Raw genomic sequence first — 24,606 nt, 5'->3', positions numbered from 1 at the left:
CCGAAAGGAAAGCAAGTTTACCTGAGCCAGTCATACGTTGGCTGACTGCGTCCTGCAAGTTCAGGTTGGACAGGTTATGTTAAGAAGTGCTGAAAATTGAGACGGCTCTTCCCCCGCAACATACTTGACAGTGATGATCAGGGTTAGGTACGAAATGAAAGACATAACTATGGTAATAGAGTTATTAGACTGAATGTACGCAGGTCACACAAACAGGGGTAGGCAGATGCGTTTCTTGGGGCCTAGGCTTGAGCAGTGCCGTGCAAAAAATATCGTCCGTAACCGATCGCCCAGCTTGTATAGCTGGAACGTGTCCAAGTGGCCGAAATAAGCTCTCCGGACAACGGCCCGCTGTTGATGCGCCGCGGCGAAGTGCCCAGTGTCTGCAAATCGGGCGCAAGCACGGAACAGGCGCGGGATATATACGTGGGTATAGCCGTTTCGGGATCTGGCGCACGTCACATTCTACAGAGACGTGTGCCGGAGCGCGCACTCAAAATGAATTCATTTTCGATGAGCGCTTGACGTCAAGGACCAGCAAAAGAGATTTGTTGCTGCTGGAGCGCTATGATCGTCACATTTCTTGCACACTCCTGCTAGCCTGCCCTTCGTGGCCTACCATTCACAGCCGAGCTCTGCATCAAGAAGGCACGTGAGGGAGAGCAGAAACAACTCTCTCGTGAATGTCCAGTGTCCTCGCGGGCACAAAATGTCACTTGCTCTTGTGTGTGGGGCCATTCTATGCTTCATCTCATACTTTACGCTCAATATCATATTGCGCAGACTCTAGCAAATATTAGTCAGTGTGACCAAGAGCTCTCTCAACAACTAGCAGGGTGCTGTGCTATGGTGGATTGTGCGCCCCAGTTGGAATCCCTTCTCGCCGTTAGTCTACCATGTACGTATTCTGACGGGCTCTGCCTCACTTGATAAATGGCACTCGGCTAGAGCTATTGCTGGCAGTATTTGCAAGGATAGGTGCGCCCGTAGCTAGCAACACTACTTCTCCTTCTACACATGCTGCAGGCGACAGAAACAAGTACGCACACACGCACACGCACACACGCACGCACACACCCGCACGCACCACCACACACACACACACACACACACACACACACACACACACACACACACACACACACACGCACACACACACAGATGTAAACAAACACACACATACACATGCATACGTGCACGCACGCACGCGCGAATACACACGAAAGAGAAGAAATATTGTGTGGAAAAGACGGCACATATGTGCACGGAAATCTCGGAGGCAACAGCTGTAATTCACCGAGTGCGTGCCAGTTGGCAGCACAATACTGCGTCGCGTCAAACAAAGAGGTTTCATGAAGCCGAGTAATCTGCGCCTTGCTAGAGCAAGACGGTTAACGTGCACATTAAGCGGCGATTGATGAGCAAGAGTTGGTACGTCAGCGAGTGGAAGAGGTACCAGAGTTCACTCTCGCAAGTGCTTTCTGTCGTGCAGTTATGCGAAGAACCTTCTTACCTCTCCCTCTCTCTCTCTCTCTCTCGCGTCCAGGATCGAGTCGCAGCAGCCCCGGCTGGTCGCCCAAGGACGAGGCGTCGGGCGCACCGCCGTCGGTAGCGTCGACCAGGGAGTCGTCGTTGCCGGCGGCGGCCGCGCCGAGGGCCTCAGCGCAGTCCAGCTCGAGTGTCACGCTGCCGGTGTCATGCAGCCCAGCGGGCGGGGTCTCTCCTCCGCAGCCGCCTTTTCCGGCCGGGGACGAGGCCCGGCTGGGTGTGCTCGAGTCCAGGATCGACCAGCTGGCCAGGTGAGTCACCATGAGTTCCGTCCTTGGCGTCTTAAGAAGAACGCCCGCTGGTGCCCTCCCTGCACCACTTGCCACTTTCCAAGTGCCACTTCTTTAGGGGGTGGTGGTGATGATAATAATGATGATGATCATCATCACCATCATCCTTTCTTTTGATACGGTGTGGTGGCACTTGTTGCAAAGCTCGTTCTTCCCTTACCTTTCGCCACCAGTCTCCCAGCCATATTTGACAAATCTCTATGTTTCCTCTAGTGTCCTCAAAAGGTAACGTGTCGGACAATCCCGCTACTTCCTACATTAATCGCTGGATGCATACTTTGATATTCTACTAGAATATGTTCAACGGTGTCGCAAGGCGCGTGGAGCAGGGCGATCGATCCCTGCTGGAACTTGTGACTGCTTTCGTCAGGTTTCTGAGCACTGGCTCTGCCTTCACGCCACCGACCACAGCTCTAGACTTACTGTTCTGTAGCTGTATCACGATATTAAAATGTGCGGGAAGTGCTCGAAAAGTGCGCTCACTTTTTCGCTTAGCCGTTTCACAAGCACCAAAACGCGACATGCAGCAATTAGCTTCACTATAGCCAACTATCTGCAATGCTTTGCTAACACAATGAAGGTATCTGCAATACTTAATGTTATATTTTCTGAATGTGCTTCAGCGAACTAACCGCTCATTTCCCTTCTTTCCTTCCCTCCTCTCTCTCCCTGTCATCTTTGTGTTCCCTCTTCCCATTCCCCCGGTGTAGGGTAGCCAACCGGACGTTATTCTGGTTAACCTCCCTGCCTTCTGCCTTTCTCTTGCTTCCTTCCTTTCTTCTGAATGTGCTTTGAAAATTGGACACCGAATGCAAAAGTGTATCGAAATCAATGGCGATTTAGTGGAAATGTGGTAATTAAGCACGATTTCGCATAAGAAATAAACATGGGTTGTGTACCATTATCACTGGTTTCGTTACGAACGAATCAATGACTTACCTCATGTTATAACTCAACGTGCACCACTCAGATCACTGTGCCATCAAAGAATGTGCGTGCCAAACACGTTGAGGGACACAGAGGGATATTTCACGTGCGAAGTATGCCTACTTTTTGATTTGCATATGCATCGGAACTCCCATCCGTTGGCTAATGAAAGGATGTAGGCAACGTACAAATCTCAAGCTTACGCTAATGTAGGGCTTTGGGCCTTAATGTCGACCGTCCCGCAACGGTACACTTAATGGTTACGCAATGGTTACACTGACAGTAAGCGGTATGTCGGTAGCCGTGATCCCAATTATATTGAAGAACGGCTGTGGTTTCAGTTGGTGTATTTGCCATACACGAGAAAGCCTGTGCAACGTACTTAAGACAGACGCCGCCACCAAGAGGTACTTCGGACATATCCAAACCACTTAGCATCATATTATACCTGTCGCTCTAGAACGAAGACAATATTGCCTGCAGGTAAACCGTCTGGGTCTCGTTTCTTTTTTGGCTTGTCCATTTTCATGACGATCTAGTACATCCTTTATTATTGTGACGATCTTCCTTCCGAGCATGCTGTTTGCGTGCAATGATGGCACCCTGCATTCCCAACCTCATATTCTAAAATGTTTCTCAATTTAACCTATCATCAAGTGGAGAAACTTTCTTGAGTACATCGACGTGGGAAAGTTCGTCACAAAGCCATTCCTCGGACTGAAGTGGTAACAGCGCTTCAACGACGCTCCGCGGCGATTCTTGGACGAATATTTTCGACGTATCAGGCCGCCGCCAAAACTTGCCGTATAACTTAGGTTAGCGTACGTGAGGGGCAGTGTGATACTAGCGCACAGAGCATGCGCCGAGAGATTTTGGCTGTTTTCTTACGTGGTACGTCAGTCACTTACGCTTGTTTGAAAAACGCTATTTGAAAACTGTCTAGGAAAAGCACACTGCGTGCAGACAAACTCCGCCATGTCAAACATAGGCAGTCCACCGTCCACGAAGTCAGTGTTTACTACGAAATCTCGAAGGGCGTTCACGGCACGTCTCTGCTTATCGGCAATGCGTATTCGCGTGGAAATGCTTCCTAAAAGACACCTCTGAGGCTTTGCGTAGCACAAAGGCAAACGGTTTCGATGAAAATACTGTTGCCTTTTCTTCTTTTACCACGCGCAGGCAAGTGGCGGCCATGGAGAACCGACTGGCCCTGGACATGCAGACCATTCTGAGGCTGTTGAGCCCCGAGAACGCCGAGAGGCGCTCTTGCGAAGCACCAGGCAGCTCGGCAGCGCGGCCCGTCGACCTGCCGCTGAGGGCGGCCACAGCTCAGGGGGGCACCGCTCCGCTCTCGGTGCCCACGCAGTCCTCGGAATCGAGCAGGCAAGTTTTACATGATCGCGGGCCACGAAGCACAATTTTCGCGTTTCGGTAAATCGGTTCGTACTGCAAGTCGTGCTTCCTGTCATGATCATGCCGTTTGCACGCCTGCGCTGACTATTTCTGTCTCGCGGAACGCGCAGATGCCGAGTCATTGCATAGGCGTCATGCATCCTTTGCAGAATGATCTATAAAGTACAATCACATTGGCGAACTCGCCAATCTACGTCACAACTTGCTTCAAGCGTTAAAACGAATGACGTTTATCTTTACTGGTCATAGCCTGTATATATAAAATATGTGTGTGTAATTTAACAATGCCGTAATGAAATTTGCGAGCACTCTCTTGAATACGTAATTCAAATATAAACGAAGTGCGTGCGCCGATATCGAACCTGTGTTCTCTTCGTTCTAGGTTGTTGTGGATTTAATGCAGGCCCCATGCGCTATTCGAGTTATTGTTTTATATGCGGAGCATTGTGCAGGCTCTGCGATTGCGTAAGTTATCCGATGGTGCTACGTCTCCATGTACGGCGAGCAATTCTGTGTTTGACGCGAACGTGTGTGTGACAACGGCAAGGCGACAGTGCAACAATGTCGACGATATGACTAGGCTTGCAGCTCAAGGATAAACTTAAACACAAAAAAAATACATGGACATGCGCTGTCCGTGTTGTATCTTGTCTTCGTATTTGTTTAGCCTTGCGCTGTAAGCGTATTTAGGATGGCCCACCAACTAACCCAAACTTTTGCCTTGATACATGACCTATGATTTATTGTACTACGGCGAAGAAACGCTATAATCTGACCGATCTTTAAAGTAGCGCTCCGGATACATTAGGTTGATCTCAAAGGCATTGCGATATCACGAGGGAAATGGAGTGGTAAGTTTGCAATTCACTCCTGTCATGAATAAACTAGCGGTTCTTGAACACACATACTAAAGAGGCGAAATTTCGATGGTTTACTTTATCTGTGTATGTGGTTCGTGTTCTTGTCCATGCCATCGATGTTGCCACTTTTGCAGTGATAAGAGGAACAATATAGCAGTTTCCATCATTCATAAGTTTTTCACGATTTATGAAGCTTGTGTCTATTATAGAGCACTGCACGGGCCGATTTTTTCAGCCCGGGCCCGGCCCGGGCCCGTTTTTACGTTGGGCTGCCCGCCCGAGCCCGATCAAAACTTTTATGGCGAGACCCGGGTCCGGCCCGGGCCCGGAAATAATTTACGTTACCCGCCCGGCCCTGCCCGCCACCCCTTTACCTTAGGCCCGAGCCCGGCTCGAGCCCGAATCGAAACCGGCCCGAGACCGAAAAATAATGTTTTTAAGAGTTGAGACGCCCGAGAATAACTCGCTGCACGTTACATGCACACCACCAGAAAGCCCGAGCCCGGCCCGGGCCCGGGTCAAAAAGCACACGCCGTGCCCGATCCCGGCCCGAGCCCGTGAAAAAACGGTTCTACCCGGCACGACCCGGCCCACGGGCCGGGCCCATACTTTTGGGTAAGCCCGAGCCCGTGCAGTGCTCTAGTCTATTATGCTAAGTGTTGCGAAATTTTGTTTGTTATGTGGTGTACTACCCAGTGCCATTATGCTGAAACTTAGTAGAAAGACAGTCTGATAAAGGTGAATACTTATCTCACAGATCCGCATATCCAGTAATCCGCATTGACCGGCAGGAGTTTCTGCAAAAAAAAAAAAAAAAAGAAAACATTAGAAAGAAAGCTCTTGGAAAGGGCGGCATTTTCTATTTTCAGTCGAGCTGAAGCCTGCAATACACTTTTAAGAGGATACAGATGCTACATTGTGTATTCGCCACTTTCGTTTGGAACTCTCGGTACGAATGAATCAGACGTGACGATCTTTCTCCATCTTGAAGGTAGTGGTCTAGGCCTGGTCCACCTTTATCGGGCAGCCGGTGTTCCTCCTATCTCTCTCTCTCTCTCTCTCTTTTGCGTAATGCCGAGCACCAGTGGTTGTGTTAGACATTGCAGCTCTGTCTTTTCTGCTATCTCCCCAGCCTGGCTGTGATATCAAACTTTATACACGTGTCAGATGTCTCGCGAAGTTTTCTTAAAGAGGTCGTCCACACGGGTTTGTTAGGAGACTTTTCAGCCGGGAGTACATTTTAATATTTCTCGAAAAACCTCGGCGGGCCGCGAAGCCCTGCCAGTGATACCAAGACATTAGGATATTACACAAGGCAAGTTTTGTAGTCTTATGGGCAGTATAAATTGCAATAAATATTCGCTTTAACTAAACACGCGTGGTGCCACGGCGCCCAAAGACACACACATGAACTGAGTTAACTGGATCAGATTCTCGAGGTCGCAGCACAGGCATGGTGGGGAGCCACGCAGTGACGGATGCGTTGTTGCCTGCACCACTTCCTCCGAGTTGTAGGTACCAATATGCGTGCGAACACCTACGCGCAATGTAACTGCCGCCAGACTCGTTAAACGGTTTTATTACAATAGCAATTCTCCGGACGCTCGAGGCGCGGTTGCGCCGCCACCGTTGACGTTGTCTTGCTGTCACGGTATCGACGCGAATGCATGGACTGCACATGGAGAGTTCTCCAGGGATGCGCAGTGCGTTTGGCCGCAAACGCAACGAAACCAAGTGACCGCACCGTAACGCTGCTCTCATCCGGCTCTACCGGAGCCAATGCAGCATTCGGGCTTGTGATACTGGCACGAGCGCTTTACGCGCAACACATTAGCGTTCTTGCTGACGAGCTGCGTGCAAACCACATCATGGTGCATAGCCGAGCGCGGTGTTCTGAAATTTTTGCCAATGGCGCATTTGATTGGCACTGTTATAGAGTGTGGCTGTGCTACAGAAACCTTTGAAGAGCGCTCTAAAGAGGTTTTACTGGTAGGAGATTTTCTATTATCTATAATCAGGCATACAATTATTGCCATTGAAGCCCGCTTATGCACTCACAAAAGATTACTTGCTTTTTTACTTAAATTCTGTACTCGTGCTGATGCGCCCTGAAACTCGCAATTGAATGTGCGATAAGATTGTTAGAGCGAAAGCTTGGGCTATAGCGTCATTGTAGTAGAAATTATAGAGACGCTTCAGCCGCACTTGCGGAGTTATGCTCCTACTTTGGGGGTTCCGCGCCAGCCACATCTTTGGTTCATTCTCGGGACAGAGCGAAAAGACGGCACGTGAAAAAGAAAGGAAAAGACATGACAGCGCTGACTGTAAATTGCGTAGCAGCATATCTTTGGTGATCTACATCGAGGCTATCGCCTGGCTTTGTCAATGACTCTTGAATAGTTTCTTATAATTTTTTTATAAACAGCACACAGCAGTATTTCCTGTCAAGACATGGTTTGAGGTGAGAGGTTATTTGCCATGGTCGACCAACTGCCACCTATGTCCACGTGCGCGATAACACTGCTTCATAGGCTGCAGCGAGGCCATCGTTTTCTGAGATGTCTTTCAGGGAACCCTCAAGAATGTCGATATAACGTCATTCTCAATTAGCTTCTTGTCTTTCAGAAATTCTGACGTTACTAGCTATAGCATTTTAAAACTAAGTGTTCTCCTCATAGCCTCAAAGCCGAGTCCTTTGATACTTTAGTATCGAAGGACTATGTTCATAGCAAGGAATGTTTAGCTTTAATATCGGGCGTTAAGCGAGTGGTAATGAGAGCACATACAAAGACACGCACTTCTCCAGTTGGTTGCGTTAGTGACTGATCACTATCTAATGTTATGAGGCGCCGCAATATAATTTCAGAATTATACCAGCAACTACCTGGAAAAATTGCTTCTTGCACAGTCCATCGTAATGCATTCATGTACATAGTTGTCTTCAAATATTTGTACTTTGTACGAAAATAGCGAGTGCAATAATAGCAGCACAGAAGTTTTCACAGATGAGAACGGCTTGCCATCTTTTGAACGAAATTAGGAGTGTGTTTTTGTGGTTGTCATCTTTTCCTTTGTGTTTGCGTTGTTTCCACGCTGTAAAGCGTTCTTAAGAGCTTACAGTACCGTAGGTAAATGAATGACTAAAATTGCTGATCTTACTGCGGCAAGCTCTAAACTAGTAACTCGAGTCATGACATAAACCTGGGACACCTAATATTTGCTAAACACGACACCACTTTCAACCTAACGTTGTCCCGGAATCATTAGTACGTCTGATGATTTTTTAGCTTCAGTCGATGAGTAACTATAAAGCGTGATGTAGGGAATTGACTGTGTGTGTGTGTGTGTGTCTTTTCAGGGCGGGTGTAGGTTCATGCACATGGCCCGCTGGATCGGACCCGTGGACAGAACCCTTTCGCAGTGCCTCACATCCGGGTGACCTGGCTCAGGTGAGTGATTCATCGGAGACCAATCTAACGCCACTCCCAAGCCACTCTATGTGAATGAGCACAGATTATTGCAACTTCACACATTTCTGACATTGTGTGGGCTTGGTGACTCTAGTGATTGTACAGAGTTCGAAAAGGAGAGAAAAATACATTTCACTATTTTGAACTGCACAGCACGTGCGGTGCGTAATGATTAAGAGAAGTTCAAAGTAGTGTCATGTTCTGGCAGACTGAATCGCTATTAGACGGACATGCAATATCCTACAGCACTTTCAAGTAGTACAATTTCTTGGGCGAGTTGGTTCATAACTGAGAAAGAAAACAGAAGTACGAAAGAAACAACTTGCCCGAGAAACTCGCCCAAGAAAATGTTCTACTAAGCCATATTTCTCCTACATTGGACAAGCGCCAGTCTTCTGTACTCGTCTCGCCCTTGTTTCTTTCACGCTTCTGTCTTCCTCCTCAGTGCTTTCGAAGTTGTAGTCTAAGAGAGATTTACTCTCTGAGACTACAACTTTAAATGCAGTGAGTAGGAAGACAGAAGCGCAAAAGAAACAATTTTGTTATTTCTGAACGCACTAGTCTTGAATACCCCGGATACCGCCCATCTTGGGCCGTGACAGTGCCGGGTAAAAGCAGACTTCAAGTGAAATCGATCGCAAAAAGTTGACTTCCATTAATTCAACCTCTTCGGTACATGGACATTTTGTGACGTTGGTGTTAAGTACGAATAAAATGTCGTGTCTTCTTCTTCTTTCTGGGATTTTACGTGCTAAAACCAGTTATGTTTATGAGGCACGCCGTAGTGGAAGGCTCCGGATTAATTTTGACCACCTGGGATTCTTTAACGTGCACTATAACACAAGCACACGGGCGTTTTTGCATTTGGCGTGTCTTAAACTTCGAACTATTTAAAAATTTATTTACTTAAAATTTGCCCCCACTTTATTGCTCTGCAGCTCTCATACTTCAACGGTGCCCACATGTTCCCACATACTTTCAACTTGACACTAGAAGTGCCCGTTCGATTTGAGTAAACGCCAAATTCAACCAGGCATTCAGCGTCGAAGCAGTCGTAAGGTGGCATGTAACCGCATTATCTAAATAGTCCATTGTTGTTGGTTATTAACTCTTGTTATTAGAGTTTGGCGGCTCCCTCCTTGTATTCAAGGGAAAATAAAATTGAATTTAATTTAATTGAAATTCTCTTGCTCTCTCTTTCCGAGGATAATCAGCACTATTGGCACACAACAGAGTGCTTTTTTATCTAAAATGTGGCGATCTGTTGAAAATTGATTTCGTTTACATACAGCATTGCAACCACAGCATTGGTCCTGAGTCAAATATAGCCTTCGCCCACTGCGTGGGGCGAACAAGATAATCAGAAGGAACTCCATTGTGCCTGCAAGCGTAGAAGTGATGAGAAATAAATTTAAATCGCAAGAAAAGACGTCAACATGAACAATCTAAATGCATCTTTTCAGCCGTCGAGAGGCCTGAAGAGGTTACCCGACACTTCCTCACTGGCTATGGCACATGCTAAGGGCGTCGGTTCGATCTTTGGCTGCGGTGAATGCCGAACCAGGACAGTGTGCAGAAACACTGGTGTGTTTGTATTTAGGTGCATCTACGGTTGTTGGCCGTTTCCTACGGGAAGACGAAGCGGGAAAGGTGGTGGAGGGTTCTAAAAGAGGAAATGTACTCGTAATATATGCAGTTTTTATATCTTATTTTAGAGGTTTCTTTTGTTTAAGCAAACACGTCTTTTACTTATCGTCTTTATATGCTACGACACACGGTTGTACATTAGAGTTGTGCAGATGTTCGCCTTTGCTTTAGCCACTGCCATGGGGTCTTCCACATAAGTTTCTATTGTCTATACTGACACGCATTTTAACTTTTTCATTATAGAGAATAGGCCCCGAGCTCAACGATACCACAATCGGGGACAAACTGTTGTCCGGACAGGATTACGCCGTCGCTCGACACTTACAAATATCATCCGGCGCTGTCCCGCAATACAATCAACGACTGGATACCATCCATGCACATTAAAAAAAACTGTCTCCGTCAAAATTAATTAAAAGCCCTCGCGACGGCGACTTTCATAGCCTAGATGCTACATTGCGACGTTAAACATCGTGAACCGAAGTTCCCAAGACATCGTGTCCCAAGAGCTTCCCGCATGTGACGGTTCTATACATGGCGTCGTTGTAAGATCCATGATGTTTGACAGCGCGAACATAGACAAAGGACGGCGAAAGATGTGACAAACGGAGATAAGCGCTGTTTAGTAGAGAGAGAGAGAGAGAGAGAGAAAGGCAAAGGAAAGACAGGGAGGTTAATCAGAGATTATCTCCGGTTGGCTACTCTATACCGCGGGAGGGGTAAACGGATGCGTAAGGTATGCGACCGGGCTAGATGGCGTTGATCCATGATGTGTGACATCGCGAACGTAGACAAAGGACGGCGAAAGAGGCGACAAACGGAGACAAGCGTTGTCGTCTCTTTTGCCGTCCTTTGTCTAAGTTCGCGCTGTCACACATCATGGATCAACACCATCTAGCCCGGTCGCGTACTTTACTGCAGTCGTTGTAAGGCCATAGATTCAGTCGGATCAACCTGACAGTCTTTGTGCGTGTGCCGAACAGTAAGGGTCGTGACACAGTAGAGACCTTCTTGTCTTGTTTTGTTCCGCGTTCTCGCAGTCGACGAAGCAGCACAGACCTCGGCTCACGCGGACCCCAGCGGAAGACGACGAGTCGCGCGAAGCCACCACCAGCCCGGCGTCCTCTTCGACAACGACGTCGGCGGCCACGAAGGAGAGGGTGACCAGTCGGACTTCGGACGTGTGACGGACGGAGGCAGCAGCTGGCCGCGCTCGGGTGCGCCTGGCGGCTGCTCGCGTGCTGCCGCCGTCGTGTTCAGCGGCGGCGGCGTTCGGTGATTGGTGCTGTTCGTTTTTAACCCCGCCAGCTGGTTCCCCTTCAGGCTGCCTTCGCTTCTTCGTTCAGTGCCTCTCCGGTGATTGATGTGCGACCAACTGTCGGCGGATCATCCCGGACGACCGAGAGCCTCGGCTGGCGACGCCCCAGCCATCGGAAACGACGCCATTGTGGGTGATCGTGTTGGGAATTGTTCACTGCCACAGCACCTGCAGGTTCACTCCGTAAAACTCGGTAAATTGTTGTGTAACTTAGAGAGATAGTCAGCCGTTCGACGGAATGAACGCACAACAATGCTGAAGTTCCTGTACGATGCGAGGTTCCACCCATTCATGTAGCGTTTCTTAGGGCAGCCTTAGGCAGTCTTAGGGCAGCCCTTCTCAAGCTACAGAAAGAAGGCCGTGTGCGCTGTGTTACTTCACTCACATAACGTTCGCTCTGTAGATCAACAAGTAGGCGATGCAGAAAAGCGCCAGATGTGATACTGAAGTGCCATGAAAAGTGTGATCTTTTAATTGTGAAAAACAAAAATACAGTACGGCCTAAGTTCTGTTGAGCACTGCACAATTCACTCTTGTGCAGTTCATGACAGCTTCAAACTCTCTTGCTGTTTTCAAAATGTCACAGTTTTTCTGAGAATGGCTGCAGAGGAAAAATGATGTCTCGATCTAGCCTCAAGACAAATCATGTTTTGATTGCTCACTCTAGCTCGGTTACTTTCAACGCTTTTCACGGACCAAATCAGAAGAACGTCAACATTTGGCCAATGCCGGTCCTTTGCATTGCTAAGATCTTGGTGCTGCAGCATTAATGATCTCCTTCCTTGCTGGTACCTCGTTTAGTGCGAGTGTTTGCTTAAGGAAGACAAGAATTAGAACAATAGCTGACCCACGGGGCAATAAATCAATATAAATCATGTCAAATTTTCATGTCAGCTCATTCTAACAGTTAGTGTTTTTTCTTCTAGGCGCATTTTTCTAGTAATCACACTCAGGTATTTTTAATGTTGCGCTAAATTTTCCCGCCCTGCCATAACACCGCACATCCCGACCTTTACTAACACCTCTAAATCTTGAGAGTTCAAAGTATCCCATTGAAGCAGTCAATAGCTTGATTTGCTGTAACACCAACCGATGAGGTAGATAAGCGACGTCGTGAAATGATAGCAAACTAGAGCCGTAATCTAAACCTTGACTTCATGTTCGCCTTGTCGCGAAGCTCATTCTGTGCTAGTGAAAGCTGCATGGCCATTGTTCGCATGGCTGGTTTTTCGTGCGGCGAAATTTATCTTCACATTTTCGATAGGTGGCGTCGAAAACTGCAATCCAAGAACAGCCATAATGTATTTCGAAGACGCACTGTTTTTCAAGAAATTAAACAAGTAGCCCAAAAATTGAATGCAATGCAATTCCAAATTCAATCCAAAATTATTCCAATATGTGAGGTACGCGAACGTTTCTATTTTGCAGAGCATTTGACGATTTTCACAGGATCCCATAGTCAAACCTTCACGAGCACTTGGACACAAAAACACGCCCACAGAAATAGCCCTGCTAGATTCGTAATGTGTGCCTACGTGCATAATATCTATTTCCTACTGATCACTTTGATTGCGTGCTGAGTAATTAGACATGGGAAAATGACGGCGTTTACGCGCCAGCTTCTAGCTCGCGACTGCTCATGTCGAGGATTTACCCTCCTTGCAGGTTTTAAAGTTACGCTGTGAGCTTTGAACGTAAGTTGTTTATTTTACATTGAGAGAAGAGGAAACATTCGTGCTACTCCGATCTCTCTTCCTGCGCACGCTGTTGCCGTGAGCAATCCCCAACACGAAGTCACGCCTCGGAGGCTGTTTGGCGGTCGCCTTTCGTCGCTCCTTCCTGCTTGGCCTTCAGTTCATCGAAACGAGAGTGATAGAGACAGACAGAGACTGCCGCCTCTTCCAAGACTACTCGAGAGGACAACAGCGCCCACGCTCGTCACCTGACATTCCTGGAAACCGACGGCACAGCAGCCGCTGTTGCTGTACTGCGCCTTGTTGTTTGCGCTTCTGTGATTCCTTCGTGTACAGAAAGTAAGAGACGGTGAGACAGTTGTGTGCATTACGAAGAGCTGCCGGAGCAGAGTGGACACGCCTGCTTCGGTGAATCCGCGCCCCCACACGCACCTTTGAAACTGATCTCCTGGATTTAATAAGACGTTCTTATATTTTGAATTCGGCGCGTCCGTGCTCCCATCGAACTGAACCCAAAGAGGAGCGCTCGAGTGTGTGAGTTCCGTGGGTGGAGAAAGGCCACCCGCCGCCGGCCGCCACCAAGAAGTTGTGTACGCGCACTCGAAGGACCCATGACGGCTACTCTCCCGCCCCGTGCGGTTTGTTGTTGTTTTCATTTTATTTTTATTTTCTGTTTTAGCGTTTTCATCTCTTCGGCGGCATGATGTTCTAACACTCGGCATATCGTTTTGCCACTTCTCTAGGATCATCACAATTCAATTTCAAGGTTCGTGCTTTTTCTGATTCCCCCCGCCCACCCACTCCCGTTAGTTCGTAATTGTCGCGCGGATCATTCCCTACACCGTCGGCGAACTGTGGTTACACAGTCTGCGCAACCACGGAGGACGAAGTGCTCGCCCAAACGCGAGAAAGTAGTTTATCAGATTTCGGCTTTATCGACGTAGCTGCGGCCCTGTCCCTGCGCAGCGAGAGCAAGCGAGCGGTTTATTCTTTGATTGAAAGTTTGCAGTCTTTGTCAACAGTGCACACGTCGCAGGGTGGGCGGCTAAAAGGAGTCGCTACAGTGTGTTGCGGAGCCCCTGCGTCACGTCTGCTGCTCCGGGGCGGCAGATAGTGAGCGAGGCTACTGCGTGTTGATCGAGACAATATCGAACGACAGGATGTGCGAGGGTTCCGCATTATACGTTTCGGCGACTCTTCGATGTCACTCACGGGGCTTATACGGAGCTGAAACTAACGTTTCAACAAAGTAACTTGCATTCGTCAATGCACCGAACCGAGGTACAACCTTTGGTCGCCCGTAACCGTGACAGGACACGTTATGCCACTGTCATTTGTAGGCATCCACGTTGCCCGTGTACTTTTGACCTTTGCTGCATTCTGTCGAGCCAAGAAACGTAGGGAGGGCATACCATACACAGAAGTGCGCGACGTCGTTTGGAGTTAAAGCACTGACGTAACAAGGCTGCGCGTCAACTCCGCGTCACGTTAAATTACGGGCGAACCGTGACGCCTCTCCCGTAGTGAGAACAGTGGGTGGTGAAGTACAACGTACCGACCTCCATCCCTCCGGGGCTGGATAGGACAAGCACGAGTTCAGGTACTCGAAGTGCGAGCTTGCGTGTTATATAGCGAGTGCCCCGCTCCAGTTATACACAGACGTCAGGTTCTGCACCATTCCAATCGCGTCTTTAGCAACTTCTGGCACATTCACAGCGATCCTATACGGAGCACATGTACTCGCGCGCACACGCGGGCGTTATTCGTAGGCTTTCAAGAAAAAAAAAACAAGAGCGAGCTACTCGTCCTCGCTCGTGATAGTTGAAGTTGCTCCTTATACGAGCCGTACTTATTTATTCCTGCCAATTAACAAGAGCTCGGGAGTTGTGCAATCTCGCCGAAGATCTACGTTTCCCGGAGGACTAGCAGTTTATTGTTTACGAATCGGGACGTGTAGCTCGCATATACGCGCGTAACGTTCAAAGCATCCTATTCGCACTCGACAGCTATGTCGGTTTCAGAGGTTTCTCAAGTATTTCAGCACTCAGGTCGGTTCGTTAACGATGCTTCGGAAGATCGGATCGTTACAAGATGTAGCCTTAGCGCAGAGCGAACGCAAGCGCACAATAATTCGGATGACCGAATTACTTCCCAGAGAATTAGACACTCTTTCGGCTTTTTGACGCATGCGTGGTCGGTCAGGTGTTGCAAGTTATGCAACTGTTTGGAGGCGGTGTGGCGAAACGTGGTCGGTCGTAATGCTACCAGTGCCGGCAAGACAAAAGCAAAGCGAAAAAAGCAATACCACGATCACGTTGGCGTATACGCAAATAGCAGGGAAGGAAGCTTGCCCGTAGTATTGTAGAACGGAAGACAGAACAAAAAAAAATAATAATCGTCGCTCGTGTCTAAGCTCACTTACTTAAGGAAGCATCGGTAGAGCTTTCGTGACTTCAACCATTACCATTTGTGCACATCCTGCTTAAGCGTAGGTTGTAGGAGTAGTGAGTGAGAAACTTCTATCATTAAAAGCAAAGCGTCTGGACCACATCTCTTTGCTTCGGCACGAATTTGCGAGATTGCAGTGGGCACGATCAGCACATGTACACAGGAATCTCAGGAACACAACACTCAGCGACTCGTTTCAAGGCTGCCTGTAATGCTCGTACACGAATTCGCTCACACTTCGGCAAATTCAAACTTCCCATGACAGCTATTTCCCCGATTTTAACCTACCACGCCGACGTTGGGTCAGCTTGCGTGAAGACTCTGTCAGCATAAAGTATGTGCTTTGAAATACTCGAAACATTTCGGGGCGAAGCTGCGTCTATAGTGGCACTCGGCATCATCAAAGAAAGACAATTACGCTGCGCTCGGCGTCTTGCCATTTTTTCGTTTTCCTTCGGTTGCATCGCAGCCGTTGATTCCTGCGCGTCAGATTGAGGCGCCGGTGACATTTCGCGCCGACGTATATTACACGCTTCGGAGTGCCTTGCCGCAGGCTAAAAGCTGTCGCGCCGCCCTCCCCCCCCCCATCACTTTCACACGTAAGCACTTGAAACTTGTCATCTGTTAAACACTTGCTGTTTAAGAACTTGTTCAACAAATCTTTTTGTATTGTCCCATTACGTTCCGCCCTTCGCATTCGCCGCAGTGAATTCTGCTCATCGAGTAAAACCATTTCACAGAGCGGGTGTGTTTCACTTTTTGACACAAAGAATTTTTTTAAGTTGTGAGCTTAGCGCGCTTTTCAGCCACGCCTACGTGTTCGCCAATGGTGCATGACGTTTCCCATGTCGGCAGATAATCCACGCTGACTAGTTTGCCCATAGCAGTCTGAACCGAATGACCAAGGCAACGTCACCTACTCACCCGTCTTCATTTAAAGCCACCAAACCCGTAATTCCCGCCCAGCCATTCGTCCAAACAGCAAATACCGATCGCTGTTCCATTTAGCCGCATCAACTGAGGCAGGTCGACGTGATATGCACAGATCACTGACTATCGCGTCAGCAGGGCCAATGCTACGTTAAAGTTACGACGTTGCGAGTTGGTTATCTCAGCACTTCCTGGTCTTCTAGGAGTTGTATTAGGTGTCCTGGCAGAGAAAGCCTTCGTAGAGCCAAGTTATTTTATAACCAGGTTAGTACTTACAACGTTGTCAGATTTTTTTGCTGTAGCGGACTCCTGGTACAATCGGGAGTTAAGGTTTGTGTAAGTGTAAACGTATCCTGACATTCATTTGTTGCTTATGCGTGGCATGTGTGGAATAGGAAAGATAGCGCCATATCACGTCAGGGTGGAGAAGAACGCGGAAAAGCTTTCTTAGAGAATGTACGCATCTGTCACATTCGTGGACGAATACAAACGTTCTTGGTATGAGCTTTGCGTTACCATAGCTTCCCCGTAGTGTGTTGCCTGAAGCCATTTGCCGAAGAGCGGGTCCTATCTGAATCTCTTCTTACTGTGAACCAGTTCATGGTGCTAAAGAATTCGCAATTTAGTCATGGCGTGTTCACGCGCGAATGTAACACAAATGGCATAATGCTCATACCACAGAGTGTGTGTTTCCCGAGCAGTGGGAACACTTGTCGAAGAAATGGTAACAAAATCAAGCAAGTTCGCATAATTCTTTTCTAATGATGTTAGTGGCCCTTAAGCAAGTTGGCGTTAACGAATTTAGAAGGAATGGCCCTGCTACAGCAACGCTGAATTTGATCATGCGGAGAGATTATTGTGCGAAACTTTTTGGGCTGTCTTGCGGTCATGCCCACTCACTTGGCGTATGCTGACGGCTCGAAAATTTGACCCACTGGTCTCATGAGCTTTTGTAGGCCCTTGTTCATTAATTAGGAATGCGATCGATTTCGTTTAGAGTAGGCGCGAAGTCACTGGTCAGGCTTTTCTTCAAGTGCCTAATTTGCGACTTAAGGAGAGCAGAATAACGTAGTTCGCCTGAATTTCGCTCGCACAATCGCAAGCCTCGCAACGGTCTAGTCAATCCCCACAGCGCATATTCGACGTTTTGATGACAAAGGTTTCGGTATAATGAAGGAATTTTAACGTAATTCTAAGAAAACAATCAAACGAAGCATCGATCGTGTTGTGACGCCTTGAGTTTGAATCTCAGTGGCGCCAGCTTCCGTTGTGTGCCAGAATTTCACCAAACGGCAGCAGATTAGAGGATGTGATAAGGTATCGGAGTGATCGACCATGAAGATTCAAGAAAGGTTGTGGTTCGTCTCATCTCAGAATGGGAAGAATGTTTTCTCTTTTTATGAGAGGTTGTGTGTGTCGAGCGGGAAATTTATTGTACGTTAGTGACGAGTAGGTAATTTATTTCCGAACGTAATTGCGAGCTTGTACCCGGTGCCGGCCTATGGTCTGACATTTTTGCGTGTTTCTCGTGTGTAACCAATGAGTGAGACTTGATTTGTAGGAACATCTGTTGTGTTCATATTCATGTGACCCAAGTCAATTTATACATACAATAGACGCAACAAAAAAATTTAGACATGTGTTAGGAACTGCGCTCTGTTTAACGTCTTGACACCCAGAATGGACAACGTGAATAACGTGACTCTTTAATACCTATTTTTCAAGTTCATTATATAAGCCGGATATCTTGATCACGTATGGCGTATGCAACAGGCATTGCCCAAAGGCGAACGGCTGTAACGTGACGAAGTATTGATGATCGAATGAAAGAAGAGAAAAAGCATATCGTGTCACTTCAGCAGGGTCTCAAAGCGCACGTTAGAGTAGGGCATGACAGGAAGAGAAGTTTGCGCTGTGTGCTCGTAAAAGAAAAAAAAAATCTTGCTGCAAGAACCAGCGTGACCGTCGTACGCTAACATAAAAAAAGATATGGTATGTGGGTCATCCCTTGAAATCAATTTTATCAAGAAAGACCATACCGAAATGTAATTCAAATACACCAAAGAATGGAAAAATGGCTACGTGACTCGATCTTTCCTGCGTGAGCCAGCGAATGTTTAGGCGTTAGTGGTAATTACCTCGAGCATTTTGCGAGGAATACCGCGTTCTTCCGTTTTCTTTTTTTTTTATCGCGTCACCACATCTCTAGAAATCAACCGGTTTGATTCGAAAGGCAGTGCGGTTTTTTGCACTGGCGGACATATCAGCTGAACACAGCGAAAGCATTATAGGAGAGTAAGCCAGTGCGTCTCACGTATATATTGCATAGCACGATGGTCTGGCATCTGCAATCTTGCATTCGTACTGACTCAGGTGTTTTTGAAGCAGAAACGTTGATGATGACATGGCTGAAAATTGAGCAGTGTTACGGACCAAAGCACTAGGCATTACTTTCAATTTAAATTTTGAAGAGGTGTCACAAGAAGTCATAAGTTACTCTGAGCCCCGCTGTTTTAATGCAAGACCAACCACCGTAATTTCTGCGTATAGTACGCACCACGGTTGTCTAGTTGGCACTTTTAAGCGAGATGCGTACTTCGTGAGATTACTAATCAGTAGCCAATCTCACTTGTCTCTTGTCTCGTGATGCCAGGGGACGGTGACTGTCAGAAAAGTTTCGAGCAGAAGATAGTTATCGCTTACTTAAAGGTAAAGACGGGTGTGTCGTTACCCCGAGACGAGTTAGTTGGCTCACCGGTTCAGACTTTAGAAAGTCGTGCTGTAAATTATGACGTTGGTGAGCGTTCAAAACCCTTGGTTTGAGTTCTACAGCTCCGATTAGCCGCTGGTTGCAGATAGCAAAGCAACTAGGCGATGGCACGAAAATTGGCTTCCGATTATTCGTTATTTAACATTTTGAGATCGCTGTAAACTTCTGCGTAGCTTCAGGTAATGCACTATGGGCGTGATTATGACCCTGGAAGCAGAGATACTGCAGTCACGCTAACCATCCTTGCAACTTTCACTTCCACTGTGTACACCCAAAGTGTGCGCAATACAATGGCAATAATCAAAGAAAATCTCGTAGCGGTACGTTCTGCCTAAAGCACATGATGGCCCACCTTCAGCTGTAAAACAAAAGAATCGTCTTTGACCAGTCTTATTCGTGCAACATTGCTTTCAATTGCCTCTGCTTTCACCATAATTTTTTTTTTTCGGGTGCCATTTGTCTGGCATTTCAAGCAATCCCCGGTTCTGTTTCAGCGCGAATTGTTTGTGAACTTACTGCAGAGACGTATCACCAGGAACACGCATTATCGGTTGTTGTTGAAAAGGTGTAATGCACATGGCAGGGATCACCTTTTCGGCGAGGGTAAACGTCGGCTCTTGCCGAGGAAAGAGGAAAACACACGTCGTAATGAATAAAAGGGGGGCAGGCTTTAGCGAGTTGGATCGAAAAGCGGGGAGTTGGGCCACCTGCTATAAATGTGCGCAAGATCGCCCCCGTATAGTGATAGCCACATGCGACTCCCACCGACATGATGTCGACGACCTGTGGTGAGCTCTAGTCTTAAACCTTGCGTCCTTATAGCACTCCTCTTCATCCAATGTTATTAGCTCTCACGGGTGCTCGCAATACCTTTTATGTGATATCTCCGTCGCCGGTCGCATTCGTTGCGACTCGAGTTTATCCGCCTTCGCATGTGGCGTGCATTCTTGACCGGCGTGATGTCGACGGTTTGCTTCCCCTGCATGCCCTATAATAGCGAGTCGGCGGCATCACTGACGTGATGTAGAGTGAGCAGTCCCGGGTTTTTTTTTTTTTTTTTTCGGCTAACGGCTTCGCGCACTCTGTTTTTTTCGCCACGAGGTGGTGCGACACGCAGGCTATTCGCGCTTCGGCGCACAAAACCCCCCAGTCGCGCACACACATTACACACGCAGACTGTGACACACACACACAGAAACACGCAGCATTCATGACCCTGTGAACAAAGCTCATCGCGTTAGTGTTTCTCTTTTGGTGCCGACTACAGGATTGCACACTGGCCTCCGAATCTTCGTTATAGTGACGACGCACTGTGCTAGACGACACGTTTGGCTTTTTCGACTTGTACATAAAAGATGAAAAAAAAAGTTACTTGGCTTCTTTCGACGGCAAAGCTGCTTATGTTGATGCTCACTTCTTTGTACATATTATACATATTATAAATATGTATTACAGACATTATTTCTACTTCGCAGTAAATTTACTCATCACCAATCGTGTGTTTCTTGTTTCTGTCCTGCGTGTGACACGTTCCCTCGGTGGTTGTTGTTTTCTTTTATTTAGTTTTTTTTTTTTGTGAGGCTCTTTGGAGGTAGGAGTGTGTGTTCGCGTTTTGTGTGAACCTGTGCCGCTTTCAATCAAGACGTATACCAGAGGTTTTCACTCTTATTTCTTGTGCAGCAGACGAGTGCGGTGCACCTAACCATACAGAACACCTCAGGATTTTGTTTATACCGCTTGATTTGTAGGATAAAAAAAAAGACATGCGGCGTATCAAGGCAATTGCCACGTGTTATTGCACTATCCACTCCAGAAGTTTTCCCGTTGTTCAAAAAAAAAAAGAATCTTTCAATGACAGCCTCCTTGTGATTCGCACGATTTTCATAACGCAACGCAAATGTCGTCAAAGATGCTCCGGAGAGCAGTGACCAGTCAACATTCCTCCAACAAACGGTGGGGTCTCTTCGATTTGGTCCGCTGCAAATGCTGTAGCGTCAAGAGATAGGCCTATACAAAAGTTTGATGAAGCGATGTCTGACATGGCCGTATAAGTAATGGTAGATTTTTAAGCGTCTTTGGTATTCAGGTAAAATCGCGTGCACAGGCTGGATTCGTCGTAAAGACAGTCACAAGTGTAATGATATACTGTAGTGAACGGAAGGAAGCGGATCCAAGCGCAAGAGACCCAAAACAATCTGCGAGAATCGCCATCGTATCTTAGTGCTGTTTGTTTGTTTCATACTTGCACAACGAGCGCGCTGGGGGAACTGCCAGCGCCCACACAGTACCGCAGCTGAGTTATCGGGAATCTGAACTAAAGTATCAGGCACAATTTTCAGAATTACATTGCCGTTGTTTGAAATTAACACTGACGTCGAGAGAACGCAGTTAGGCCGAAGAAAAAAAAAACCGGATGTATAGCAGCGAAAAGCGTGAGGATAGGATGGAAATGTAGACTGCTGTTTCGGAACTTCTGCTGCGACCGCATTGGGTTTTCCAAGCGGTACTGATCCGAACCTGTACCAGTAATGCGAACGTCGTCACGGATTGCGTTTCTCTTACGTGTCGCTTATCCCGCCACAAAATGCAAACATATAGTTCGCACTTCATTGAGAAAAGCCCATAACGGCTGCATCTTCTGGCGTCTAGAATGCGGCGATGCCCGACGCTGCACTAATTAACCTTAAAATGAAACTGGAGGCTGCGATAACTTCCTTTAGAGATTTCACTATAGCCGTCCAGACGTATGCAGCCATATAGACCTTTCAGGGATAACTACAAGAATTTTGTGGCGCTCGTTCTTCAGCGCACTCCCTTATGTTGCCGTGAGGGAGTCACTGTTTTTTCGTCTGTTCAGGTCATAGACTTACATGTTTTTTAGCGTGTTGTGAATTTGAAAGGTTTGTCCTACATAGCTACAAGAAAACGTGCCGCTCGTTTCCCATTTGTTTTTACTAGTCAATATCACTATTACGTTGATTGCGCTCGACAACGGGGTATAGCTCCTCACCAGAAAGAAGCGTGCAGGAAGCAGACTGTGCGTTCTATTGAATTGAAATGAATGCTTTATTTTCAGGTTACGCAACGTTGTCGTATGGCACCGTTATTTCTATTCGCTTTCCTCCTTTCTGGTGGCACGTTTGCACATCATTGCGCGACTTGAAGCAGATAGCCGATTTATCTGCTGTTTCACACAGAGATTGTACTGAGAGGCCGTTGCGGCTACGTTCGATGTTATTTATCTCTAAAAAGTGCTATGAAGAAAAAAAAAAGCATGAACGAGAAGAAGGGTGGTTCTCACCCGCTTTGTTGCCTTCCGCCGATAGCGTTCAATAAATGAACTATGCAAGGCGCTTTCTGGCATCGAGCAGTTCTTTCATTCGTCATATGTTGCCTTTTGTCGCTCAAAATGATTGACATCAAAAACGCCCGCTGGTCTCTAGATGCTATATTATAGTGAGGAATAAAAGCTGGATAAGCCACGGTAAGGCACTTCAGGCAGGCTGCTCAATGTTTACTATAGGTGGACCTAAGGTAGACTCGTCATCCTTGGCGTGTTAAGTTTTAGGTGGTTAGAGGACCGGCTGTCGCGTGGTGTTGCTGCAGGCGGCGGCTATCTGCAAAAGAAGTAACTGGAAAGAAAACGAGGGTGGCTCGCCACTACTATGCCTAGAAGCGTGAAATGCCAACACTTGTTTTCTTTTCAGTTTCTTCATTTTGAAGATAGCCACCGACACAAGCGTCACCACGTGACGTCACTCCGCTAACCACCTGAACCTAACATGCCAAGAATGACGAGGCCGCCTTTGACAAAGATAGGTCCGCTTATCGAAACGTTGACCAACCTGTTTGAGGCAATTTAACATGGTTCATCAAATTTCTATCCCACAGTGTGGTTCCTTCTGTAGGACCACATCTCGACCCTGCTATAGTACAGTATAATTTTGTTACGTCTGTGCCGACACCCTCAGTGTCGTAAAAGGATGGATGTAAATTTTATAAGTTTTCGATTATGACTTTCTTGTGTAGACAAAAATCTTAGCGCACAACTATCAGACCATTCCAGTTCAACGAATGCAAACGGTGTACTAGCTGTTGAGCAAGATCGGGCTGGCAGTTCCGGCCCCGACCGCGGTATTGCAATGGGGGCGTAATGAAAGCGATACACGGAAAGAAACGCTTATGTACCCAGCATCTGGTGGCCATAAAAGAGCCCCAGATAGTTAATATTATCCCAGAGCCCTGCGCTACGGCATTCATCATAGTCTTGTGTTGCTTTGGCAAGTTAATCACTATATATTAATCGGTTTAACCAATAAGTCACTCACTCAAACAATTCTATCAAAGCCTGTTCGCACTGTGAAACTCGTCTGTTGTGTGAAAGCTATGGCCACCGAGTGCTGAAATTATTGTTTGCAGTGGGATGGAAGGCTTTGAGTGAAATGTTTGGCTACTGCAGCTTCATCACCGTACCCTGTCGCCTGAAGATCTGGATGCCACTCTTTTTTGCAGAATGCGTAAAGCACCGATAATCAAGACAGTTTTGTGCAATTCGAGTGCTTTATTTGCACATTTTCTTCCCATTTCAGAGTCGTTATAAATTCTAAAGTGCTTTCCCACTTTCCTTACATAAGTCATTACTGATTTCGACGTGCTCGCACTGCTCAAATACAGCAACGCGACCTGTTTTACAGCACACGTGCATATATTACCGAGGAAACTTTGGTACTCCTGACCGCATTACATAGTCACTGGTATAAGCTCGTAAACACGAACTTACCGGTACTCAACTGATTCAGGAGAAAATCTGATACGATGTTCGCTGCCCCACTCCAATACGTAACATTACCCAATAACTTACACAAAGCCGTCTACGGAAAACGAGCAAACAGTTGTCTCAATAGGGGAGGTATATATCGAAGGCCATTTAATATATACGGTTGCGATCAGTGTTCACCCGTACAAGAAATAATTTGCCTGTGCTGTCATTGAAATATTTAGAATTCCGTTCGAGACAAAAACGTGGTTGCGGAGAAACAATGTTGCCTTATATAGATCACAAAAAGACTGCTCGTATATGACTTTCTTTTCTTGAAAGCGACTCTTCCTCGTCATCTCCTCATGGCCGCACAGCCAAACACATCGCAGATAGATACAAATATGAAGAAAAATGTGCTATGAAAGAAAAGAAAAAAGAAGCACGTGATCACGAACTTGTGCCTCCGTCCTGGCTGCCAAGCGATCACTCTAGCAAAGGTCGCTCGGACACCGTGTCTCACGGTGTCCTTAGC

The 24,606-nt window shown here is 47.1% G+C and overlaps 1 protein-coding gene and 1 long non-coding RNA gene across 2 annotated transcripts in view; both read left to right on the top strand.

Moving 5' to 3' along the window:
- Positions 1-4,200, top strand: part of LOC119442752 (potassium voltage-gated channel subfamily H member 6-like) — a 261,976-nt gene extending 257,776 nt beyond the window's left edge. Inside the window, 2 exon segments of the mRNA XM_037707752.2 lie at positions 1,547-1,799; positions 3,945-4,200. Of these exon segments, the coding sequence (XP_037563680.2) occupies positions 1,547-1,799; positions 3,945-4,200 (509 nt within the window).
- A 4,177-nt stretch (positions 4,201-8,377) lies between these two features.
- Positions 8,378-21,695, top strand: LOC125943310 (uncharacterized). The gene is made up of 2 exons (XR_007465730.1): positions 8,378-8,487; positions 11,196-21,695. It is a non-coding gene; the product is annotated as an uncharacterized LOC125943310 (long non-coding RNA).
- The last annotated feature ends 2,911 nt before the right edge of the window (positions 21,696-24,606 follow it).

Source organism: Dermacentor silvarum, chromosome 2, assembly GCF_013339745.2.
Source record: "Dermacentor silvarum isolate Dsil-2018 chromosome 2, BIME_Dsil_1.4, whole genome shotgun sequence".
NCBI lineage: Eukaryota > Metazoa > Arthropoda > Arachnida > Ixodida > Ixodidae > Dermacentor > Dermacentor silvarum.
Note: the sequence above shows the minus strand (reverse complement) of the source record. Positions and strands in the feature narration are given on the sequence as shown.